Below are 26,872 nucleotides of genomic sequence, written 5' to 3' on the forward strand. Positions count from 1 at the left end.
TAGCACCCAGTATTCACGGATCCGACAAGCAAGTGTGAAACAAGCCTAACCCTATGGCATATTGACAGTTGGGGTCCCGCACCTATCTCTAGAACGGGGCTCAACTAACAAGTGGTTGGAGTTCCACCAAGGGGCCTATGCTTTTTTGGGGGGGATGAGGGAATGCAGAGATGGGAACACCCCTATGATAACTCTTCAGGTGGTTCCTCTTTTGTTCTTTAATGGTTGCGGACAATGCGTTGGCGTGTACCTGCGCCCGCACACTTGTAACCCCATCCTCCAATCAAAGCTCTCCGTTGTAACTAGACCCTTCCCGGCCACAATGCGCCGCTTGTCTTGGCTTTGTTAAGCCTGCAGCGAATGGCGTCCAGCAGCGCTTGCAAGTATCAAGAGAGAAACATGATCCAGGCAGGGAAAGTTCTGAGGCGCTGACAAATACTCCCTTGTATGCAGAGCTATGGGGAATAAGTGGTGTGAATACACGCCTAGTAAAATAGATCTTATCTGCCTCATAGATGGAGGCGGCGGCGCTTTATCGTGCACCTGTCACCTGGGAGGAGGCCATTGAGGGAGCAGCAAATATGGCAGGGGGCTGCAGGGAGAGTGGCGGTAAACTTGGCAGTCACGTAGCGATCCCAATCATGTCTATGGCCGCCCGGCTACACTGCGATGCATGGTCGTGCGACAGCTGACACGATGTAGCCCTACTCTAAAGCAGAACCCTTTTTTGGAGGGACAGTCCTTATTTTGACCCAAGTCCCTCTGTGCTCCTTAAATGTCCCTCTTTATTACATTTACAATATTGACCCAGAAAGTCTTTGGTTCCTCTCTGTATATTATTTCATTATTTGATGCAATTTGGATTTTAGAAATTTCTATATTCAGATAATTTCCGTTTTTTTTTTTTTTTTTGCAGCCCCATGGAAGTGAATGGTCTGCAAAAAAAAAAACGAAACGGACACGCAAAAAAACGTTTGTGTGCATGAGCCTTTACAATGATATCCAGTCCTTGGCTGCACATCTTTGAACCATTTTTCGTCAATCCCACCTATCACTGGAACCCTTTAACCGATGACTCAGGAGTCAGAATGTATCGGTAATTTATTTGCTATGTCTGGGCGTACTATTGGAGGCAGCGCCTCATCCACTCCATGCATTGTGTGATTTATTAGACAGGGGTTAGCTGCGACTGTCAAGGGGTCAATAAGGCATCCCATTTGTTCTGAGATAGAAAGATCTCCCCGCCATCAGTGAAGATACAAAGGGGACATTGTAAGCTGCAAAAAAAAGAACAAAAAAAAGCCCCAAAAAAAAATCTTCTGGGCGCCATTTTTTTTAGTCTGTGAACTCTCAACCAGGTGATATTAGCATCAAAATGTCTCCCGTGTACTTTTGCGTAACTTTTTGTATTCCATTTTCAAGATCTCTGCTTGCCGTCAGTAACTGATTGCATGCTGAAAACCCATACAGACCTCGTCTGTCGCCCTTATCAAAGGTAGCCAGCTGATAATAGGGGGGTCCGAATGGAAGCTGGTGGCGCCTACACCTTGCCTATTGTATTCAATGGCGCCCATGGGAAGCCATGTAAATAACTGGATACGGGGACGGAGTTTGCCACCATCATCGCGGCTCGCTACAGGCGACGAGCCCATAGGGAGGAGTCCTGAAAATGTCCCTGTCGTGAGAGTTTTAAAACCCCTTAAAGCAACACTCTCATTGTCTTGTCGGAGTCCTCGCCCATTGGAAAAAAAATGCATTATTACTAAAACAGCTCAATGTGTACACAACACGTACAAGACAATGACGAGGCTCAGGGGTCCCTGCGTGACGACATGCCCGCCTGAGCAACACGTATGGAAGTTTACTTAGGAAAAAGCACAAGTATTACCAGTTATCACACACGGTCTGAACTGCCTGCTATGAGCAGAGGTGATACCGCCTTATGACTATGGGGTTCTAGGAAAGCTGGGTCGATAACCCTTGTGGAGTCATTGATCTAACTACAAAACTTAACAAAAGGGGCAGTTTCTTTATTTAAGAAATGCTTTGAGGAAGTGAGGGGTCTGTGTGATGAAGTATGACACTAAGTCACATTTACATGACCATAACCCGAGCCTATAAAATCTGAACATTTCCTTGTTATAGGTGAAAAAACCTTATCGCACATTGGGTTTGGGTTGTAGCATCCTGCATAAAACAGACCCTATGCAAATATGTAAACCCTCTTCTTCCGGGAGCAGACTACCGCCTCCGTCTACAGGACTGGTCACCCCTTCGCCACACACTGATACACAAACCAAGCAATAAAAAGAGACAGAAACCAGCAGAAACTGATAATGGACTTCATGGCGGCACACCCAGAGACAGTATGAATATTCAGGATGTCACCGCGCTAATTACAGCTCTAATTACAGGCCGATCTAAAGGACCATTTACATACAAGAGTTACAAATAAGAAGGAAAAAGCATCAAAACAAAAATGTATTTACATACGAGAATTGCTAATGATAGAGCTTTAAATATCGCTATAATAGAGGCCAAATAAAAGTGCCATAGGGTGCATAGATAATACAGCCATACAGGGCCAAATCATTGATCGTGGAGGTCTTTGCATCAGCACTACCTTCAGTATGGCAATCTGGATGCTGTGCTGCTGATATGCTTATACAGTTGCAAGAAAAAGTATGTGAACTTTTTCTAAAGAAAAATGAATTCCCAAGTTTATCAAGACATTTTGCAGGAGAACTTAAGGCCATCTGTCCACAAGCTGAAGCTCCACAGAAGATGGGTGTTGCAACAGGACAACGACCCAAAGCATAGAAGTAAATCAACAACAGAATGGCTTAAACAGAAGAAAATCCGCCTTCTGGAGCGGCCCCGTCAGAGTCCTGACCTCAACCTGATTGACATGCTGTGGCATGACCTCAAGAAAGCGATTCACACCAGACATCCCAAGAATATTGCTGAACTGAAACAGTTCTGTAAAGAGGAATGGTGAAGAATTATACAGTACTATACAGTACTCACATGTCATACAATGTCTACACATCAGTACCATACAGTACCCACATGTCATAAGGTGTCTATATATCAGTACTATACAGTACTCACATGTCATACAATGTCTACACATCAGTACCATATAGTACCCACGTGTCATAAGGTGTCTATATATCAGTACTATACAGTACTCACATGTCATACAATGTCTACACATCAGTACCATATAGTACCCACATGTCATACAGTGTCTACATAACAGCACCATACAGTACATGGTAGTGCCGCACATAACCCACATAATAGTGCCGTACGCTGTTTATATAATAGGGCTATGGCCAAATGGCTCAATAGAGAGTCCAAATAAACTACTCTGATCATTTCGGGGGAGGTTTAGGGCAGGTAATGGCGGCTGAGCCAGGAATATCTTTAATTTCCCTGTCATGTCTCTTTACATTTGCTGGAGGAATGGCCGACCACACCTGCCTGTCACATTCCCTGTCCTTATATGGCTGTCCCCGGGGCCTGTGGATGAAACTGCTGCGTTTCAGTCTCAGGATGTTTGTGTAGTCTTTTTTTTCAAAGTTCTCCATAACCGGTTCAGGTGAAATGATGACATCATCGCCTGTAACACGTCCAGGTCTGAATCACCGCAAGCCCAAGGTGGGGGGAGAGACAACTCATCAGGAATTTCATTTCTTCCTCCCCTGGACTGAAACCCTAGTATCTGACTGATAAGAAGAGGCGTGAGAGGGAGACGCCATTAAGCCCTTACACTGCCATAGCGAACTGTGCCACAAAAACGGAGTACATGGCATGCGCCAAATTTATCATTTGTTTTGCACACTTTTTACATCTTTCCAGATGGTTTTGAAAAGAGTGTGTTTAAAAGGAGCTGTAAGATGTGCCTGTCATGAAGTAGACAGAAAAAAAGTCTCTTATATGTCTGGCTTTGCGCCAAATCTATCTTTTTTTTTTCTTATAAATTTTACTTATTTATCAAAATCGGGCCTTGTTGCCCATAACGACCTATTAGAGCTCAGCTTTCATTCCATTACCTGCTCTGGAGAAATGAGAGCTGTGCTCTGATTGGTTGCTGTGGGCAACAAGGCCCAGTTTTGGGGCACTTAATAGTTTTCTCGGTCTCTGTTTGAAACTGAATACCCTTATTCAGAGAAAACTGTCTAATATGTGTAGCGTTGCGCCAGATCTATAATGTTTTGGGGCAAATTTGGCACATTTATCAAGACCGGGCCTTGTTGCTCACAGGAACCAATCACAGCTCAGCTTTCATTGCATTACCTGCTCTGGAGAAATGAGAGCTGTGCTCTGATTGGTTGCTGTGGCCAGTTTTGATAAATGAGGCCCTCATTTTCTAGGTCTTTGTTTGCTGTCAGTGAATGAAACTGAATCCCCTTATTCACACTCAGAGGCTAAAAAACCTGAACAGGCCTTGGGGTGGATTTGATCAAAACTGGTGTAAAGGAAAACTGGCTTAGTTGCCCATAGCAACCAATCAGATTTCCCCTTTCATATTTCAGAGCTTCTTTGGAAAATGAAAGGTGGAATAGGATTGGTTGCTAAGGGCAACTATGCCAGTTTTCCTTCACACCAGTTTGATAAATCCATCCCTCTCCCCCACTTGTCTTTCCTCCACAAAGCACCAGTACGCTAACCATTATTAAAAGGGATGACCCAATATTTAAACCCATAAATGTCTGAGATTGCGATGCCCCTGTAAGCCTTTGCACCTACTTGGAATTGGCGGACTGGTGTGCATTGTGCCATTACCAGTTTAGCAGTTTTGCTGGGAGGCCGCTCCTTTTCCTTCCACACACTAAGGTGGCTATTAAATATTTATGGTCCACATTGACTCAGCCTAATGTATAGCGATGGCGGTGCTTTGAAGCTATACAATAGAGGAAGTTTGCATATATCACAGAGCTTGTATATACTGATGCGTCAGCTGGATCAACATGGCCGCTTCACAGGAGCTGAGCGATCGTCGGGGGCAGGAGTCACCCTCAGGGAGCCTTAACACCCCCTACATATGTTATATTCCATAATTAATTGCTACCCATGAGACACTAGGGGCAACGCCGAGGATTACAGTGTGCCGCCAAACTGTGAGGCAGAAGTACGGTCCATGAAGAGTTAAATTGGTGGGCAATATACAGACCACCAGGTGGACAAATTCATGCAGATGGGCATCATTTGATGTAAACCTAGTCTAGAAGGATTACCTTTTTTTGTTGGTTTGAGTTTGTACAGATGTTTCTGCTAGTGGAAACCGTCAGCATGCAGCTATTGACAGATCTGTTATTCTTCACATCTATGTTAAACGGAATATGCTGTAAATGTCTGATAGGTGCCGCTCGCAGAACTTGAGAATGGGGTCTCGTATCGCGACCGTCGTGAATGCAGAGGTGGCTGCGGATGCGCGGTTTTCTCCATTCACATCTATGGGAGTAAGTGTGCTTGGCAATTTTCAGAACTCCTATAGATGTGAACGGAGAGAGCCGCACATGGGTGATCACCTACCTTGGGGCTGCGAGACTGGGCTCCATTCTTGAGATAGGTGCAGGTCTCAACAGAAGTGAGACACACACCTATCTGAAATCTCTGGTATGTCTTGTCCAGATGGGAATAACCCTTTCAGTAGATGTTTCTGCTAGCAGAAACCATCAGCAAGCAGATTTTGCCAGATGTTATATATATACATAGATAGATTTTGATAGGTGTGGGTCCCAACCCCTGAGAATGGGGTCTCATCTAGTGGCTTTTTTCATTCACATCTATGGGGGTAAGTATGCTTGGCTATTTTTGGAACTCCTACAGAGAGCCACAAATGGGCGACCACCTACTTAGTGGCTGCGGGACTGGGCTCCATTCTTGAGATAGGTGCAGGTGTCGACCCACACCTATTGGACAGTTAAGGCATATCCTGTCCAGATGAAAATACCCCTTTAAGTACTTACATTACCTGGTCAATATCAAATTGTAAGTACTACTTGGATGTTCACATTGATCTGCAAGTAAGTAATCTCCCTGCTTGCTGATGGTTTCCAGAGAGCAATATATGTTTTTTGCACTTAATATAATAAACATATTAAAATAATTGAAAAAAGTAACAATATTTCATAAAGATCCTACATCTGCTGACTACGACAATGCTTTTCTTTCCTCCTTTTCCATAAGTATATACGTTTTGTAGGACATTTCTCTTAAGTGCACGCACCGGTAATGTATTGATTCCAATAACGGCCTGTAATAGGTAATTCTCAAAAGCGCCATTACTGGTGGCAACTGATTGATATTGTCAAATACAAAAATGCATTCAAATCCATTGATCTATCGCGTCTCAGTATGTATGTGTATAAATGCTTAGCAGAAATGAAGCTGAGATAACCATGCGGCTGTGCAGGGAGAAACTCCCATTCAAGTACAGTGAAGTCAGCGTCTCCTCGGCGGCTGATAACATAAAGCAGCAACTCGCTCTAAGATAAGGATCTGCATACATAGTAGCCAGGGTGATAATCAGAGCCTCACCCATAGGTGGGATCAATATCTAATTAGAGGAGTTGAATTAAATTAATTTGAAATGTAATTAAAACCTTGCATCTATTATAGATTTCACATACGGTATATATTTTTAAAATTATTTTTAAAGTGCCTTTTAAAGAGGACCCGCCCCCTATCCTGACATGTCTGTTTTGGAAACTACTTGCAACCTCTATTAATATTCCTGCTACAAGTTTATCTATGAATTGCAATAAAGGTCCAGCTGGGTGTTACTAGCTGAGGGTGTTGTCCCTGCACAGTGAGACACTGGCAGCCCTGATTTAATAGTGTCAGACGGTGCCTTTTAAAGAGGACCAGTCCCCTCTCCTAACATGTCTGTTTTGGCAACTACTTGCATCCTAGTGTAAAAACTATTCTGGAGCATCTATTTTTACGGCTCTATGTTGTACCATTCCTCTATTATTCCTGGTAGAAGGTTATGGATGAATTGCAATGAAGGTCCAGTTGGGGTGTGTGTCCCTGCAAAGTTCAGTCTGGCACTGGCAGAACTGATTGGATAGGTTCAGACTTGGCAGAGACACCCCATCCCCCCAACTGGGAAAACCCAGCTGGACCTTTAAGGCACACTGCTAATAATGCGTTCTTAACTTCTAGTGGGAATAATAGAGAAACGGCACAACACAGAGTTATAAGAAAAGATGCTCCAGAATTGTTATTACATGGGGAATACAAGTAATTGCCAAAACAGACATGTCAGGAGAGAGGGCAGGTCTTCTTTAAAAGTGCTGGTTTGAACACTATTAAATCATGGCTGCCAGTATCTCACTGTGCAGGGACACACCCTCAGCTGGTAACACCCAGCTGCACCTTTATTGCAATTCATTCATAAACTTCTAGCAGGAATAGTAGAGGAATGGTACAACATAGAGTTCCTAAAACATGGAAATTGAACACTTATAGAGGACCTCTCCTGACTCCTGTCCTCCATCAATTTCCATGCAGCGCCACCTCCAGGTGAAATGAAGCATTACACAGTTCCTAGGACACTTTATGCAAAAGAGGGGTGCAGAATTAGAGGGGTGCAGAATTTTACTGGAATTCAGGTGACGCAGACAGGGGAGGTGTTAATGAGGGGTCAGTCCACAGTCGGCTCCCTTCTTCGAATCATTTTTGACACATATACAAGCAGTAATGCAATAAGTAAAACATGTTAAATGACACTAATGGGTTAAAGCCATATATCTGCTCCCTGCAGCCCTGAGAAATGACTCTGACAGCAGACTGATCAGGGAGTCAACTAGTTGGAGGTTAATGATTAATGAAGGCCTCACTGAGGCTACAGGGAGCAGGAAGGGGCAGCCATGACCTTCTCTGCCTAGAGAGACAGGAGGGTAAAGTCCACATTGTATAAACCCTCTGCAACCGCTCCCTGCCACGCTGTGCCGGGTAATGGGGCCCTGTAGGATCCTATAAGCTCTGGTTGTCATCTACACACTGTAGAAAAAATCCAGGGGGAAATTATGAAGAATCCTGGTGCAGATTTTTAATCTATGGCACATCCGCAGTTTTTTACGCCCCCTGTGGTGGTAACTCTAAGGCTGAGTTCACACGGGCGTCGCGTGTGAGGGTCAGATAGGATGCGGGTGCGCCGCGGGAAAATCGTGTGAGTAGGTACGCAATTGCAGTCAGTTTTTATCGCGCGGGTGCAATGCGTTTTGCACGCGCGTGATAAAAAACTGACAGACCCGGACCAGGACTTCTTCACTGAAGTTCAGCTTTGAGTTAGGTGTTCTGTAGATTTTATTATTCTCCCTTATAACATGGATATAAGGGAAAATAATAGCATTTTTAATACAGAATGCCTACAAAAATGTAGATTGAGGGGTTAAAAAATAAAAAAAATTAACTTACCTGTTCCAATTAATCGCGCAGCCGACATCCTCTTCTTGCTTCTTCTTTCAGGACCTGCAAAAGGGCCTTTAGTGACGTAATCACCACGTGGTGAGCGCGGTGACGTCAGCGCAGATCCTGCTCAATGAAGATAGAAATCTTCGATTACATCATCAAAGGTCCTTTTGCAGGTCCTGAAAGAAGAAGCAAGAAGACGATGCCGGCTGCGCGATCAATTGGAACAGGTAAGTTAATTTTTTTCGTTTTTTAACACCTCAATCTACATTTTACTAAGCATTCTGTATTTAGAATGCTATTATTTTCCCTTAGAACCATGTTATAAGGGAAAATAATACAGGGAATACACTTTAATGGGGTCCGGGGTTGCTTTCATCCCTATCATCTCCTAGCAACCATGCGTGAAAATTACACCGCATCCGCACTTGCTTCCAGGTGTGCTTGCAATTTTCACGCATCCCCATTCATTTCTATGGGGCCTGCGTTGCGTGAAAAACGCAGAATATAGAACATGCTGCCATTTTCACGCAACGTACAAGTGATGCGTGAAAATCACAACTCATCAGAACAGCCCCATTGAAGTGAATGGGTCCGGATTCAGTGCGGATGCAATGCGTTCACTTCACGCATTGCACCCGCGCGGAATTCTCGCCCCCTTGTGAAAGGGGCCTAAGTGTACTTTCACACTAGCCCGGCATAGAGTTCCGTCCTAGGGGCTCTATACTGGAAAATAACTGATCAGGCATATCCCCATGTATTCTGAATAGAGAGCAATCCGTTCAGTATGTATCAGGATGTCTTCAGTTCAGTCTTTTTGACTGTTCAGGACGGAGATAATACCGCAGCATGCTACGGTTTTATCTCCGGCCAAAAAAACTGAACACTTGCCTGAATCCGGCATTTTTTTCCCCTATGTGGTACTTTTACCAACTTTTTGTACCGTGTGGTGGTACTCTTAGCAGCTTTTTACGTCCCCTATGTGGTGGTACTCTTAGCAGCTTTTTACGTCCCCTATGTGGTGGTACTCTTGGCAGCTCTTTACGTCCCGTATGTCGTGGTACTCTTGGCAGCTCTTTACGTCCCGTATGTCGTGGTACTCTTGGCAGCTTTTTACGTCCCCTATGTGGTGGTACTCTTGGCAGCTCTTTACGTCCCCTATGTGGTGGTACTCTTGGCAGCTCTTTGCGTCCCGTATGTCGTGGTACTCTTGGCAGCTCTTTACGTCCCCTATGTGGTGGTACTCTTGGCAGCTTTTTACCTCCCCTATGTGGTGGTACTCTTGGCAGCTCTTTACGTCCCCTATGTGGTGGTACTCTTGGCAGCTTTTTACCTCCCCTATGTGGTGGTACTCTTGGCAGCTCTTTACGTCCCCTATGTGGTGGTACTCTTGGCAGCTTTTTACCTCCCCTATGTGGTGGTACTCTTGGCAGCTCTTTACGTGCCCTATGTGGTGGTACTCTTGGCAGCTCTTTACGTCCCCTATGTGGTGGTACTCTTGGCAGCTCTTTACGTCCCCTATGTGGTGGTACTCTTGGCAGCTTTTTACGTCCCCTATGTGGTGGTACTCTTGGCAGCTTTTTACGTCCCCTATGTGGTGGTACTCTTGGCAGCTCTTTACGTCCCCTATGTGGTGGTACTCTTGGCAGCTCTTTACGTCCCCTATGTGGTGGTACTCTTGGCAGCTCTTTACGTCCCCTATGTGGTGGTACTCTTGGCAGCTTTTTACGTCCCCTATGTGGTGGTACTCTTGGCAGCTTTTTACGTCCCCTATGTGGTGGTACTCTTGGCAGCTCTTTACGTCCCCTATGTGGTGGTACTCTTGGCAGCTCTTTACGTGCCCTATGTGGTGGTACTCTTAGCAGCTTTTTTCCTTCCATTGTGCACAGACTGGCCTAATGATATGACCCCCGATGTCATAGCGTTCCTTTTGATCCTACATCAGTCTCTCCTATCAGTGGTCATACAGAACAATGTACGGACTGTGTAATCATTGGAATCTGCCACAGACACTAGCAGCATCCTGCTTACACAGCAATTACTTCATTAACATAGGAGCGGCCTCTTTGAAGTGGGGGCAACTTGGCTGGAGCTGTGTTCTTGCCATTATAACCCATGGGCTTGGCCAGCACAATACCCCTCCCAATGCCTCGGGGACAGAACTGCATTTTGGCATTGTGCAACATCAGATAGACAAGACTTCCTTATGGGCTATTGCTTTAAAATGTCTACTGCACCTACACTTATCTGTACATACAGATAGATTCATACTGCCAGAGGAAGGGGGTGCCCATAACGGAGCCCACACTAGCAGGGAAATCTGACGGCCCTCCAACCTCACATAACCCTCTGGCTATCTAATCAGAACATCATCCACATTTCTACTGTCTGAATCAGCCAAGAATTCCTTGCATCCGCCCACCTTACTTCTAAACCATATCCTAAAATTACCAGATCATGCAAATGCATCAGTTGCCAGTCATTTTGCATGGTCTTGCCAACGCATTTCAATACATCATTTGTACAGTCAAAGATTGTGTTCTTTTTGGAGGCCATCTAGTCTGAAGGACGGGCAGAAGTTAAAGTTGCAGCAGGTTCCTTCAGAGGTTTGCACTGAGTACAGTGTGTGCGGACTAAATGCTACCGCCATGCGCTGCTGAGGACGAGTTGAATCTAACTGTCCCACCAAGGGAACGTCGGTCCCATTGCAGTACGAGTCTTATTGGTATTACTGCTCCAGTCACTGTCATCATCCTCAGCCTCCAAAAACATGGAGTGGCGTACATAGCATAGATTAAAAATTAGGCTGCTTCCAGGAGCTGCTTGACACCACCTCACTCCTGGCTACCCTCAGCAGAGGTCATGTTGCCCCCATACCATTAACAGTGCAGCAAGAAGGAAGAGCAGATCCTCATGAAGGTTGTCTGAGACCTGAGAAAAATTGCGGATGGCCAGGCATGGTGTAACAATTGAACAAGGTTGTGTCACGGACGTCCCGGTGACAGTGAGTGGCAGGAGATCTGTGAGACTGGCAACATGTGGTTTGATCTGACAGGTTTTCCTTGTGGATCAATAGGCGTCTGTGTTGTTTCAGGTAATGGCCTCACCTCTTGCCTCAGGTGTTGTTTATGTGGTCATTTAACCTTCCTTATTTATAGTTGCTTCTCCCACAATGCTGTGCGGTCTATAGCTTCTGTGCCTGTGGATTGTTAGTAGTTGGATCTCGGCTGAGTTCCTGGTGCTTCCATATCCTCTTTGAAGTTAAGTCTTTCCTTTCCCTTTTGTATTTTGTTTGGGTTCTGTGTGTTGTATTTCCCTATTGTTTGTATTAGGCCTGAAGTAGACTCCTGTTCATCCTTCCTTTTGGAGGAACAGGTAGTCTCGTCCCTGCCATTAGTACCAGGGTCCTATAGGGCTAGATAGGACTCTAGGTATTCCTGCGTATGAACTCACCTACCTTTTGGGTCTGTTCATACTGGTAGTCAGTCAGGATTTTGGTTAGGGTTTTTAGTAAGAGGTGTCCATCTTCCTTCCCTAGTTCTCAGGCCTGATTCCCTGTTTCCCCCTTCCTTCCTATGCCCGGGGTGGTGTTTCCCTCCCACACCGAAGCGTGACAGGTTGTCCTGGTTCCTGCGGTACAGCTACTACCCCCACCACTTCTGGTTCTTGCCAGAGCTGGAAGCGTGACATGCCATCTACATGCAACCAATGGCCACAGAGGTGACGTCTGCAGGCTCAGAGGTCATGTGCCGTGCCTGCGCATGCCACCACTGTGGTCACTGATTGGTGGACAGCTATGACATGCATGTAGACAACTCATCATGAGTTGGAACCAGAATCGGCAGGGACAGGAGCAGCACCGCAGGAACCGGGATGACCTGATATCTTTCTCATACCATGCCCAGCCATGCAATTTCTTTAGGTCTTGGACAACCCCTTAAAATGTGTATAATTCCAACCTATTATCGACCCCCCATTTGCCTCCTTTGGGGTACCTTTTAGCAGACCCCATTGGTATTTTCAAGATCTGTCAACAAAAATCCCAACCAGTGACTGTCAGGGCATTATGGGAGTTGTAGTTCTGTAACTGTGGACTCTCCTCCAGTCTTCACATGCTATCAGGTACTGGGGGCAGGAGAGTAATGCCTCTTGCACACGGCTGTTCCGTGCATTTGGAACAGCCTGTGCATCGGGAACCCGTGCGGCTGCCGTGCCGGATCAGGCCCATTCAATGCACCGCAAAAAAATAGAACAAGTTCCGCACCACAGCTCCAGATTGCGGACCTATTCAAGTTAAATGGGTCTGGATCCATGATGCAGTGAGCACACGGCAGGTGCCCGCATATTGCGGACCGCAGTACGGGCCACGGCCGGCAACGGCAGTGTGCATGAAGCCTAAGGCTGGGACACACAGCAATCTTGGGCGCCATCCCTGATAGATTTTTTTTTTTCGATTCCGGGATCGCAGTCGCGGACAACATGCGAGTCGGTCTGTGACCCCAATCATTTCTATTGGTGAACTGCTGCACTGTGATCCTTGGTCGCACAACACCTGACGAGCCGAAGATCGCCATGCAACCCCAGCCTTATTGAATGGGATCATACGGACTTGATTAAAAAAGTAAAAAAATAAAAAAAAGAAATGTTATAGAAATCTAAAAAATAAAATGTATACAAATGAAAACAAAAAATTGAAACATTCTTGAGGTCCATTGCAGCATCATAACCCTATTCGATTTTTATTTGATGCTTTTCAATTAGGGTAATTTTTTTTTTAAATAGCAGGAAAAACTTTCACTTCCACTTTCCAGCTGCGCTCGTATCGCTTCTGTTCGTCAGTTATTCACACGTCCTTCTCTTCTTTCTGTTTTTATAACAGCCTGTGACTGCAATCTTTCCAAGCATTTAGAAAAAAATATTATTTTCTTTTTGTGTGAAAAAAATTATACAAAATGACGATTGCTTCAAAGATATAAAAGTCATAATAAACAGCAGAAAATGTGACCAAAAACAGGTTCAGAAAAAAATGTTTCTGCTTCCACTTCCTGAAAACTGGGTGTTATCTGCAACAGCCAATCAGAGTCAAGCTCTTATCGTGTCAATTACAAATACATTCTTCACCCAAAAATCTGGAAATTTCTAACAAGTCATGAGAAAAGGAGAAGTGAACCTTAACAGTATCTTTTCAGAAAGTAAAACTGATTTGTGCTGACAGCTTCCCAGTCCTAGGACATTTCTATAGCTGTCGTCTAAATCCTTCTTCAGCCGACTGCTTTCCCTCCTGACTCCCATACACATGTATGCTCAGCTCGGCCAAGCATGCAGGTGTTCTGAATGGGGAGAGGGGAGTAAGCAGCTATCAGACACCCCAGCAGCTTCTCTTCCCTGAGAACAAAAAGATCGGACGATCCTTGGACATTTCTATAGCTGTCGTCTGAATCCCTCCTGACTCTCATACACATGTATGCTCAGCTCAGCAAAGCATGCATGTTTTCTGAATGGAGAGAGGGGAGTAAGCAGCTATCAGACACCCCAGCAGCTTCTCTTCCCTGAGAACAAAAAGATCGGACGGCCCTTGGACATTTCTATAGCTGTCATCTGAATCCTTCTTCAGTCGACTGCTATACCTCCTGACTCTCATACACATGTATGCTCAGCTCGGCCAAGCATGCAGGTGTTCTGAATGGGGAGAGGGGAGTAAGCAGCTATCAGACACCCCAGCAGCTTCTCTTCCCTGAGAACAAAAAGATCGGACGGCCCTTGGACATTACTATAGCTGTCGTCTAAATCCCTCCTGACTCTCATACACATGTATGCTCAGCTCAGCCAAGCATGCAGGTGTTCTGAATGGGGAGAGGGGAGTAAGCAGCTATCAGACACCCCAGCAGCTTCTCTTCCCTGAGAACAAAAAGATCGGACGGCCCTTGGACATTTCTATAGCTGTCGTCTGAATCCCTCCTGACTCTCATACACATGTATGCTCAGCTCAGCCAAGCATGCATGTTTTCTGCATGGGGAGAGTGGAGTAAGCAGCTATCAGACACATCAAGCAGCTTCTCTTCCCTGAGAACAAAAAGATTGGACGGCCCTTGGACATTTCTATAGTTATCGTCTGAATCCTTATCAGTCGACTGCTATCCCTCCTGACTCTCATACACATGTATGCTCAGCTCAGCCAAGCATGCATGTTTTCTGAATGGGGAGAGGGGAGTAAGCAGCTATCAGACACCCCAGCAGCTTCTCCTCCCTGAGAACAAAAAGATTGGACGGCCCTTGGACATTTCTATAGCTGTCGTCTGAATCCCTCCTGACTCTCATACACATGTATGCTCAGCCCGGCCAAGCATGCATGTTTTCTGAATGGGGAGAGGGGAGAAGGCAACTAACAAACAACTGGGGTGTCATCATCTCTTCCCTGAAAATAAAAGTTGAAATTCAGCAGCTGCAGCACTTCTTTCCCCCAACATACCCGCTTACACATTTTATGGCCACCTTTAGCCTCTAAACATCTCCTGCTTCCTTTCCAGTTGCAGCTGGTCTCGGTGCCCATGTAGGACCCCAGTATTATAAATGGCACATGTCCGATTATTATAACACCGCTGTTACACATAGAGCTCTGGTCACATGTCTGACAGCGGAAGCGGTTTAACCTGCTGTCAGTTTCCAAGGTAACGGCTGATACTTTAAATCTAATGGAAATATGAATGCAGAACACATGAAATCACGTAATATGGTATTACATGACGGATGACCACGTAATGCACGGGTGGCCTGGTCCAACAGAGCGAGAAATCAAACTTTGGAGATTTGAGACAATTGTTTTGCTCCCAGAATTACACAGATTATCGTTATCTGTATCGTATTAGGTCATCAATGTACCCGGAAGCTATTTATCCTGGCAGCATGGAGCAGGGTGACGACAAGTGGGGACAAGCTGCGTTCTGGGCAATTTGCAAGAGTCTCAGGAATTCGTGGAGCTGCAGGAATCCCCCTTCCCCCGGGAGGCCGTCAACCATAATCCTGATAATTGATGTTTTCTTTTTGTCTCAGGGAAACAGAATCCGAAACAATGTAACACTAAAAACACAAATATAAGAAAATCCCTTCCCTACATGTAGTCTACTGCTCCCTGTTATCAGCCACTCCACTATAGCATTACCTGCCCCATGACCACTGCTTTATGCAGGAAACATCTAGCTTTGAGAACTTCCACATATATACAGTATAAAGATGGTGTAATGCTGCCTAAAGTGTCAAATGTTGGGTAGTGGCCCTTTAAAGAGGACCCGTTCCCTCTCCTGACATGTCTGTTTTAGGGTCTACAATTTTGGAGCATCTATTCCTTCGTGCCATTCCTTTATTATTCATGCTAGAAGTTATGGATGAATTGACAGCAGTCTGAAATGAAGGTCCAGCTGGGTGTTACCAGCTGGAGGGGGTGTATCCCTGTACAGCACTGATTGGATAGCGTCAGACTTGGGACACACCACTCTGTCCCCTCTCCTGTCTGTTTTAATAACCACTTGCATCTGTAACGCCCCAGGGTGGCATTACTACTCCTACGCCCTGCTTCTATCTGTGCATGCTAATATATGTCATCTTGTGTATTTATTTCAGGTCCTATACACTGTGCATTTCTAATGTTTGTGACTGTTATGTTTAAATGTAATATGCCTGGTTCACCAGCAGGTGGCAGCAAATATGGCAGAGCTACAGTTAGATAGACTGGAACCTTCCATTCCATTCTAACCCCCCTCTGTGGAGGAGTGGGCGAGTCCCACTTCCTGCAGGAAGGGTGGGGGATCAGTTTTAGTCAGTCTAGCTTACCCCCTGCTAGGGGAAGCAGGGTGTGCTGGGCACGTCAAGCAGGCCAAGCCAAGCCAGCCAGAGCACCTTGAGCTCTGCTGGATGTGGAGGCCACAGCTTAGACGAGCCTCAGGAGCCCGGAGGAGAGTTCCCTGGCACAATTAAGAGACAGACTGCAAAGAGAGAAGTTTCAGCATAAAGAAGAAGCTAAGTTATATAGCAAGCCTGTCAGCACAGCAGAGCCAGAGAGCAACAGATGTAGCAGAGTTGAGTTTGCCTGCCTGAGTTTTAATGCCAAAGCCTGCTGGGACCAAGTTTGAAGATTGTGTCTGATGAAAGTTTATCAAAGTAAAGCTGCTATTCAACTTCATCACAAGGTCTGGACTCAATTATTCTTCAAATTCCTCAACAATTCACCCCTATTTGTCTGCTTTGGAGCCAACGCCTGGGGTCCAACCATATCCAGGTAGGAGCACCGTGACACTCACTTACACTAGAAGGGACATTTTAGGCCACCTTATACCACTCGGCCATTCCTACACCTGGGTACCTCTCCAATCCACTAATAATAGGGCCCCAGGGGGGGGGGCGGCCCGCTGCACATCCCCCGTGTAATAACCATTCTGGAGCATCTATTCTTATGGCTCTATATTGTATCATCCCGCTATTCTTCCTGCTAGAAGTTTATGAATAAATTGCAATGAAAGTCCAGCTAGTTATTACCAATTAGGCTTGTGTCCCTGCACAGTTTGACACTGGCAGCACTGATTTGACAGTGTCACACTGTGCAGAGACAACCCCCCAGATGGTAACACCCAGCTGGACCTTTACTGCTTACGCCTGGCAGTTCATTCATAGACTTTTAGTAGGAATAATAAAGGAAAGGCATAACATAGAGTCTTAGGAGTACATGCTCCAGAATTGCTATTACATTGGGGATGCAAGTAGTTACTAAACCAGACATGTCAGGAGGGGGGACGGGTCCCTCTTTAAAATGTCTATTTTGTGGGTACAGCTACACCCTAACACAGGGATGGCCAACCTGAGGCTCTCCAGCTGTTGCAAAACTACAACTCCCAGCATGCCCAGACTGCCTTCAGCTATCAGCCTACAGCAGGGCATGGTGGGAGTTGTAGTTTTACAGCAGCTGGAGAGACGCAGGTTGGCCAGCCCTGCGGATATTGGTAAGAGAAGGCTCAACAACTTAGTTTCATTCAGTTTCTTGCCACATGTTATGGGGGAAATTAGGTTGGTGGCCACCGAATGGAGGTCCACAGGTATCCTTTGTCTATGGCCGGTGATTTTTAGGGCCCGCATTGAACAGCATTGGGACCATGAAGACGTATTCATTGGGAGACATTGCCCCAAATGTTGCATTTATAAATGGAGAGCGCCAACCTTTGCTGGAAGGTGACTCCTCACCACCAACTATGATGCTGCCGGTGGTTCTCAAGTCCCTGCGTGTTCCCTGCCCCTGTAGTAACCGGAGTTACAGGAAACTCAGGACTAGGAGAAAGGTGATCCTTTATTGACACAGTGAAATGAAGCTGTGAGATATTTAACTACTATTACTCACGGCTCTTCGTCATCTCCCATTGACTTATGTCGACCAAGCCTAGGGTCATCCTCCAGGATTCTGGGACCCAGATATTAGGACTGTACTAAACATTTACAGATTACATTTATTTTTGGGGGGATTAGGGCTGTGAACGCTACCTACGTACCTCTTATAACTACATGGTCATTCCTATGCTGATGATTGCAACCTACATAGGGTTATATGATGACCACCACAATTTACCCTGAACTTCATTCACATCCATAATCTTCTTCCAGTGGGAGCCCAATGGAACAGATGGAGACTACAGCTGACATTAGATAGCTGCGAGCAGATTATACCCACAACTGTTACTCATGTCCCCTTATATACAGCACATGCATACTTGGCTCAGATGTTCTCGATAGAGAGAGGGGAGTAAGCCACTAGCAGACACCTCTGTCTCAGAACAAAAGAATTGAGCATGTTGAAAGTCAACAGCCTGATCCTTCTTTCCCAAAACATCTGCTGTCGGGGGAAATCAGGACACCTCCACACACATTAGATGGTTGGTCAGGCCTGTCAATATTGTCAGATTGGGCCAAAATTCATCTATTGTGCACGGCCACCGTAATAGAAAGTGAAACTGAAGACTTATATAAGACAAGGATGGGCCACCTCAAGGTCTCCCATGGAAAATTAGGGGATTCCGAAGATCATAGAAACTGAAGAACGAACGGTCCCATTTCTAAATCTATCTCTGAAGAAGAAACTCCCTGATGTCAGGACAGAAGGTGACAGAGACAGTGAGGAGAAAAACCTTGACTAAACAAGTCTGCGCTTATCCTCCCGCAGGCTGAGACCTGACCTCAGTTATGGCCAAGCTACCATCATCATCGAGATGGCCTGAGGGGTAGACTGCCTCGTTGAGAGTTCTAGCTCCTACAGGAATTAACAAGCTTCTATAAAAGTTCTAGAGCCAAAAAGAAATTTAGCCTCAATAGAATTCTTAGCTAATGTGAGGTCAGTTATGACTACTGGAGTATCCTTATTGTCACCTTGAAGATGTCCTAGTGTCCCCAAATGTATCACCATGAAGATGTCCTGGTGTCCCCAAATGTATCACCATGAAAATGTCCTGGTGTCCCCAAATGTTTCACCATGAAAATGTTGTGGTGTCCCAAAATGTATCACCATGAAGATGTCCTGGTGTCCCCAAATGTATCACCATGAAGAAGTCCTGGTGTCCCAAAATGTATCACTATGAAGATGTCCTGGTGTCCCCAATGTATCACCATGAAAATGTCCTGGTGTCCCCAAATGTATCACCATGAAGATGTCCTGGTGTCCCCAAATGTATCACCATGAAGAAGTCCTGGTGTCTTCAAATGTATCATCATGAAGAACTCCTGGTGTCCCCAAATGTATCACTATAAAGACGTCCTGGTGTCCCAAAATGTATCACCATGAAAATGTCCTGGTGTCCCCAAATGTTTCACCATGAAAATGTCCTGGTGTCCCAAAATGTTTCACCATGAAAATGTCCTGGTGTCCCAAAATGTTTCACCATGAAAATGTCCTGGTGTTCCAAAATGTATCACCATGAAGATGTCCTGGTGTCCCAAAATGTATCACCATGAAGATGTCCTGGTGTCCCCAAATGTATCACCATGAAGAAGTCCTGGTGTCCCAAAATGCATCACTATGAAGATGTCCTGGTATCCCCAAATTTTTATCACCATGAAGATGTCCTGGTGTCCTCAAATGTATCATCATGAAGAACTCCTGGTGTCCCCAAATGTATCACTATAAAGACGTCCCCGTGTCCCAAAATGTATCACCATGAAGATGTCCTGGTGTCCCTAAATGTTTTACCATGAAGATGTCCTGGTGACCCAAAATGTATCACCATGAAGATGTCCTGGTGTCCCCAAATTTATCACTAGGAAGAAGTCCTGGTGTCCTCAAATATATCACCATGAAGAAGTCCTGGTGTCCCCAAATGTATCACCATGAAGAAGTCCTGGTGTCCCCAAATGTATCACCATGAAGAAGTCATGGTGTCCCCAAATGTATTACCGTGAAGATGTCCTGGTGTCCCCAAATTTATCACCATGAAGATGTCCTGGTGTCCCCAAATGTATCATCATGAAGAACTCCTGGTGTCCCCAAATGTATCACCATGAAGAAGTCCTGGTGTCCCCAAATGTATCACCATGAAGATGTCCTGGTGTCCCCAAATGTATCACCATGAAGATGTCCTGGTGTAGGCTATGTTTGGGAAAACGAATTGGACAGGTTGAATTTCAACATGCCCTGATCCTTTTGTTCAGAGGGAGATAAGCTGCTGGCAGAGGATTCCGAACACATGCATGCTTGGCTGAGCATGCACGTGTATAATCAGGTCAGTCTCTGCTCAGGTGAGAAATGTAATGCTGAATACCTGATCCCTCCTGATTATTGAGCCTGACCCTGGGCATAGAGGTCTCGCCTATGTATGTGCCTTTTATTGTCTGCAGCCTGCAACTGCTTATTTTTTTTTGTTTGTTTTTAAACGGAAAATTGAGAATTTGAACAATATGGATATGGGTGATTTGCTTCCATGCTTCTTCTAGATAGGATCCTACATATCCATTTCCAGATTTCACAGGGATTTTAGGCTTTACAAGCTGTGCCTCCACCTGACCCTCCAAACAAGCAGCGATATAAAGGCCAGGTGCCCATACACCTTCAATAGCTTTGGTACTCACATTCCCAACAGTTATTCTTTCCAAATCCCTCATGCACATGCACTCTCGGCCGAGTATGCATGTATTCTGAATGGGAAGGAAGCTGCTGCCACAAAAGAAGGCATTTCCTGCTTGTAAGCAACAGGACTGGGGGCTGAAATTCAACATGCCTGAGAGTCGGGAGCGCCCCACACTAGTCAGACATGCGGTCCTGCTGAAATCGGGGGCGCTCAGCCAAATTTACTCTCATTTGTGTGCCCACCTTACGTACAGTCTTGCATCCACAGAGATTATCAACCCATGTTTCCTACAAATTCAGCTCAGCCATCCAGAATTGTGGGGTACAACCCTTGAAGGCACAGCAGATACCATGTTGGCCGTATGGGTTGTCATCCAGCTTTCCCAGAGTCGGATAAATGTTTAGTAATTCGCATGCTATAAACGTGTTGTGTATGTAGTGAGATGATAATGTGCTAATGATTCTGTAATATTATTTTTTGTCCTTAGCCCTCACCAGGGCCAGGCTCCCAATTCCCAGACACCCAGGAAAAGCAGAATGTCACCCAACAGGTTTTCTCTGATTGTTCCAGCACGGCCCACATTACACGCCCGTCACCGCGGCGGGCCTGTGATAACAAGTCACTGTGTACACCTAGAGAAGTACAAGGTGTGGAGGGACAGGCCGCCATGTCGAGAGAATTACCAGAACAGAAACTGAAATGAATATGTTTGCTGGGATATGCATCATTTTGTTTTCCATGGAAAGGTGGGGTAGACCGTGGGGGCCCCGTAACCCATTGGCCCCTGACACACCTGGCACGGGAACTGGATTGTACAGATATGTTTATAATAAGAGCTTGGGGCCCAGTTCTTTCAGTGTCGGACTGACCCACCAGAGTATCAGAGGATTCTACGCTGGGCCCAGGATCTTATATCATAGTGGGCCCCAAAAGTCCAGGAGAAGAAAAGACATTTGGAGCAGCCTTTGGAGCCAATCACTCGTCGTTAGGCTTTATTAATAAAATAGGGGTTGGGCCCAGAGAATCCTTTCCTCTGATGGGCACAAGGAACCCCAGACCAGCACCGGGTTCTTTAGGAAGTCTATGTGACTACTGCCTACCTAGTTTAGTAACATGGACCGGTTGGGCAGGTGGCAAAACACATGACAAAATGCACAGGCCCTTGTTTCGGCACCACTCAGATCCCTTTACAGGGCAGGACTAAGGTTGGTGGAGGCCCCTGAGACTTGGTGGAGTCGTCATCTCCTCAACCACTTGACCCACTTTTGCAACTAGAACATATGTGGCCCCCTCCTCTAAAGTTTATGGAGATAGCTGGCCATACACTTTCAGCAGATAGCTCGTACCCCGACCCCATACACATGCATGCTCGGTTAGTCTGAGCTTGTATGTGTTATGAGTAGGTAAAGAGGTAGTGGATTATCTCCATTGAGCACAGAGCGTCTGGCATGTTGAGTTTCCCCTTTACTTTTGGCGGAAGGAACATTAACCAAACAAATCATACACATTATAGGGTCGGTCAGTGCTGCTGAAGTTGGCAGGCATAGAGTAACCCTTTAACTTCAAAATGAGGTAGCCACTACCCTTTCTCAACTGGACAGTTCTCCTGAGAGTTGAAGGGTCCAAGATGTGAGTAGTGTATGTACAATCCATAGTAATGACTTCATCATCTTTCCACCCCACCACCTGACCTAGCAACCACAGTTAATGGATTCACATTTTCTCCAGTCTCACAAGTCCACAGCTTGGGATAACATATCCTTCAAAGTACACATCTATGCCCTCACCAGCTCCTCTGGCCTCAAACTACCTCTCTTGTACCAGTCCTTCCTCAACTCAAAGTCAACTAAAATGCTAGTATGTGCCCTCATCATCTCCCACCTGGACTACTGCAACATTCTACACCATCTAACACTCAACTCCGCTGCCCGGTTAATCCACCTCTACCCCCGTTTCTCTTCTCTCCTGTGCCAATCCATCCACTGGCTTTCACTCTGACCGCTGAATTTAATTTGAAATACAAACAACATACAAGACTGTCCACGTCCTCTCCCCTCATCTGACCCAATCTCGAGATACTTCCCACACGTATGTCTCATCCTCCCAAGACCTCCTTCTTTCTGTCTGCCCCTCACACAATCATCTCCAAATTTATTTCCATACCAGCCACATACTTTGTAAATTGCTACCCCAGCACATCAGACTCTCCCTGTCACGGACGTTCCCGCGACAGGTGGCAGGAGATCGGTGAGACTGGCAACACGTGGTTTGATCTGACATGTTTTACATTTGGATCAAATGACATCTGTGTTGTTTCTGGTGCTTGCCTTTTTTCCCCAGGTGTGGCTATTATGGTCATTTAACCTTCTCTATTTATTGTTGTTTCTCCCACAATGCTGTGCGGTTTATAGCTTCTGTTTGGACCTTTGGATAGATTGTGGTTGGATCTCGACTGAGTTCCTGGTGCTTCTATTGCTCTTTTGAAGTTAAGTCTTTCCTTTCCCTTTTGTATTTTGTTTGGGTTCTGTGTGTTGCATTTCCCTATTGTTTGTATTAGGCCTGAAGGAGACTCCCGTTCGTCCTTCCTTTTGGAGGAACAGGTAGTCTCGTCCCTGCCATTAGTACCAGGGTCCTATAGGGCTAGATAGGACTCTAGGTATTCCTGCGTATGAACTCACCTACCTTTGGGGTCTGTTCATACTGGTAGTCAGTCAGGATTTTGGTTAGGGTTTTCACTAGGAGGTGTCCATCTTCCTTCCCTAGTTCTCAGGCCTGATTCCCTGCCCCCACCCCCCTTCCCTCTTATGCTCGGTGTGGTGTTTCCTTCCCACACCGAAGCGTGACACTCCCCACTTTCAAAAACAACCTGAAAACTAGATCTTCTGGAAGGCCTACAATCTACAATAACCCTGCTGCCACTACCCAACCATTAGAGCAGCTTCTACCCTCTCTTAGGGTCTCCTTCCACTTTCCCTTGTAGATTATAAGCCCTCGTGGGTAGGGTATCACTATTTAGGCCAGTCTGTTAAGGTATGGACGGAACAGAGCGGGCAGATGGTGAAGGCCCCTTATGTCTCAAATGTGGAGGAGACCTGAGGGCATGTGCCTAGTGTGTGCTCCTTAAACTTCAGCACTGAACATTTACTAAAAGGCTTAGGTGGCCAATGAGCAATCATTTTATATTGAGATATGATAACACTAAGGCATGAGGCAGTTTTATCCCTTCCCTTAGAAGAAACTAATCCTCAAAGTATGTATAATCTGGCCACCCATCCTCTCCCCTAGAGAGGAAAAACACAGGTTAAATACAACCATAAAGAGCGGGAGTGCTCCATACATCAGTTCCTGCAGCCATTAACGATGGAAATAGAAACGGACACAAGGTACAAAACGACTGTGTGAATTATACATGTTCATCACGTGATGAGGCTCTTTACAGCCGAACACTGTCTCATCAAGGTCCTAATTATATAATTATGCTCAGTTGCACGGCTCCTCCCAGGTACAAGGTAGTATGAAGCTAGGAAGCTAAGACAATGTTCTTTTAAGGAACCAGCAAAAATAAATGCTAGGCCTACCCAAGCCTGAGGACAGAAGTGCATTGAACAAAAAGGCACACCCAACTGCAAGCAATGACAACCAATACTGCTCCAAAGAGCCTAAAATTAGAGGAAAGTCTACAGTCTCATAGATCAGTCATCCAGCCAGCACCCCATGGACATAGAAGCTACCCATGGTACACTACAAAAACCAGCTTAAACCCATGGTGCATTCTTATTTTCCCAAATACATGCTTGCTTTCACTGAATATCTGTTGGCTAGTGACCTGATCCAAATATGTAGAAACGTTAACCTAGAGTTGGCTGAAATTGTTGATCCATGGGGCAATTCCCAACCAAACCGGTGGTTGGGGAAAAGTAGTTAAACTACCAACCGGGCTCCTAACACCGTCTGGTGGCATGTCAAGTTTGGGCTCAAAGTAGGAAGGAGGCAGTGGCCATATCTGGGGAATGCTGGCTGAAAATGCAATTCACAGTAGGGTTGGGTGTTGTGGACGTGCTTGGGTGGTGGTGGTGGTGGTGACATGGAGTATTGGCACAGAAACAAGAGCCCACACTAGTACCCTATAACCTCTTCCTCATACACATCTGAAGAAGAATGGGCAATCCAAAACGGTTGACCTGGGCCAAATGTAAACCACTAGTCATATCTCAGGTTCTATCTCCTCCTGAATATTCACTACTGCCAAGAACTGAGGAATTCGGCCAATGAATTGGATACTTGGGGGCATTTAAGACTTCTTTAGCCGGACAGAGGTGAAAAGAGAAGGCAAATTCCCAGATAACATACATAGCAGAAGAAACCTAAACACTGTCTTTGTTATCTAAGGACAGTAATTATCTCAAGAGGCTCCAGAGACCTCCCAACTATCTGACCAGGGAGATAACAGGCTCTACCTGATACTAATACACACTATAAAGTGACTAAAACCATGTGGTGGGGTCATAGCATGGTCCAAACTGATCCTACTTTTAAAGGGTTTGGTAAACACCCTCCTTCACCCACACTAATCCCTCCAGCCAGGAAAACTGAAGCATGCCTGGGTGCTCATGGAGAACATTTGGTAGCTTGTGGTCCTTCAGAGCCACAACCTGGTCTACTGAGGTTCTCAGCCATAGAAAAGGTGGGTCACAAACCAGTGGAGCGTATGAGACCGGCTTTCCAGTATGGTACGACATTCAACCACTCGAAGGAAGTTCTTACCTTGGCCCACTACGGTTCCTGCTTCCAAGGACTTGGGCACGGTGAAGTGATAATTTTCTTCCCTGAATCCAAAAATACAAAGCTCCCATTCTGCCAATCCTCCAGCGATCTGCCACAGAGAATAAATCGGTTTGCAATGCAGAACTTATATTGAATGTTATATATATATATACCATATAACAGGAGGGGGATGGAAAGATAACATGTAGATGCCTGACGATTGTTGGGGTCTCATGGTGGCACTGGTTGGGTGGAGGGGCACTATCTGTCTATGCTATGTCAGTCTATGGGTCCACGCATGTATTGACTCTATATAGTATATCTATATGGACCTGGACAAGTGAGTTGTAGAAGGTATATACTTGGAGTTGACTATACGGAAGATATACAGTACTAGAAAACACGTTAGAGAAGTGTCGGCCATCACATCTGGCAGCTGCTTTCTCGCCTTTGCCCATTTAGGACACACTCCGCTAAGCCCACCAAGGATGTGTATAGGAGGGGGGTCACCGAAATAGCTGTTAGCTAAATGACCAACATTCACCAAAAAATATTCGAGCAGACCAGGCAGACCCCCCCCTCCTCTGTGGTCAACGGTCGCAGACGGGTAGTGAACAGTGAATTGTAAGTGACAACAGAGACAGCACTGACCTGCAGGAGAACGCAGAGGAGCACAAGTCCACGGTTGCTCCTTCTGTTCATCCCCATCGGGGACATCAGCTGAGACGGAGTTCCAAAAAGTAGTCTTGGATGTCCTCAGACGGTAAGGTGTCCCCTGCAGAGTCCTGCGTACAGTAAGCCTTCGCTCTGGGATTGCTGACTGTTCTCCTGGGCTGGGCAGGGCTTCTTCAGGTGCGGTCACCTGGGGGCGGCCAGGTAGAGTAATCAGTGGGTGGTGACTTCACCGGTTTGTATCAGGGACAGGGTGCAACAAAGTGCCAGTGACGACCGATTAGTCACGTCCAAGGAGGAGGCGTCAGCTATGGTGGGAGTAGTAGTCATCATCTGCAGGGAAGCTGGTGTCGGCAGCAGGGACAGCGTCTGTGGAGCCTCCTCATCTCACTTCTCTGACTTCTCCATTAGTGGTAAAAGCAGGGAGTGTCCGAGAAATAATGACTGCAACTGAGGAAGGTTTCTGATGACAGGACAGCTATTTGTACACAAGCCTGACACGCGCCGCTTATCCTCACGTTACATTTTCGGACGCACTCCGTCTCGACCATTCATTATTTATTCTGTTGTCTGGAAGGGGGGGGAAAGAAGCCATTCAGTCCTGGCCGAGGTATAGAACCCAGGGGTGAAGGAAAACCTACATGTGAGCGCCCATCTAATGCCTCTTAAAGGGGATGGCAATACCAAGCGCAGTTGCGACGAAAAATATGGCGTAAACCCAGACCACTGCGCTGCTATGGGCAACTAAGTCAGTTTTTCAATAAATTTCCCCCAAAGTCATTTTTGGCACCGGCGTACTAAACCTCTGGAGCTATTCACTTGTATGGGAGCCTAGCTGCAGTACCCATGAACGGCCACTACATAGTGAATGGCGCCGTCTGCACCCAACTCCATACACTATAGTTTCTGGCCCAAAA

At 45.9% G+C, this 26,872-nt stretch overlaps 1 protein-coding gene across 1 annotated transcript in view; it reads right to left on the reverse strand.

The window, feature by feature from the left end:
- Positions 1-26,411, reverse strand: part of CDH1 (cadherin 1) — a 47,010-nt gene extending 20,599 nt beyond the window's left edge. Inside the window, exons 1-2 of the mRNA XM_040410748.1 lie at positions 25,935-26,411; positions 25,284-25,392 (exon numbers count right to left, since the gene is read on the reverse strand). Of these exons, the coding sequence (XP_040266682.1) occupies positions 25,284-25,392; positions 25,935-26,000 (175 nt within the window). The 5' untranslated portion in view covers positions 26,001-26,411. The remainder of the gene's footprint in view (positions 1-25,283; positions 25,393-25,934) is intronic.
- Between the last annotated feature and the right edge of the window lie 461 nt (positions 26,412-26,872).

The sequence above is a fragment of the Bufo bufo genome, chromosome 10, assembly GCF_905171765.1.
Source record: "Bufo bufo chromosome 10, aBufBuf1.1, whole genome shotgun sequence".
NCBI classification, from domain to species: Eukaryota; Metazoa; Chordata; class Amphibia; order Anura; family Bufonidae; genus Bufo; species Bufo bufo.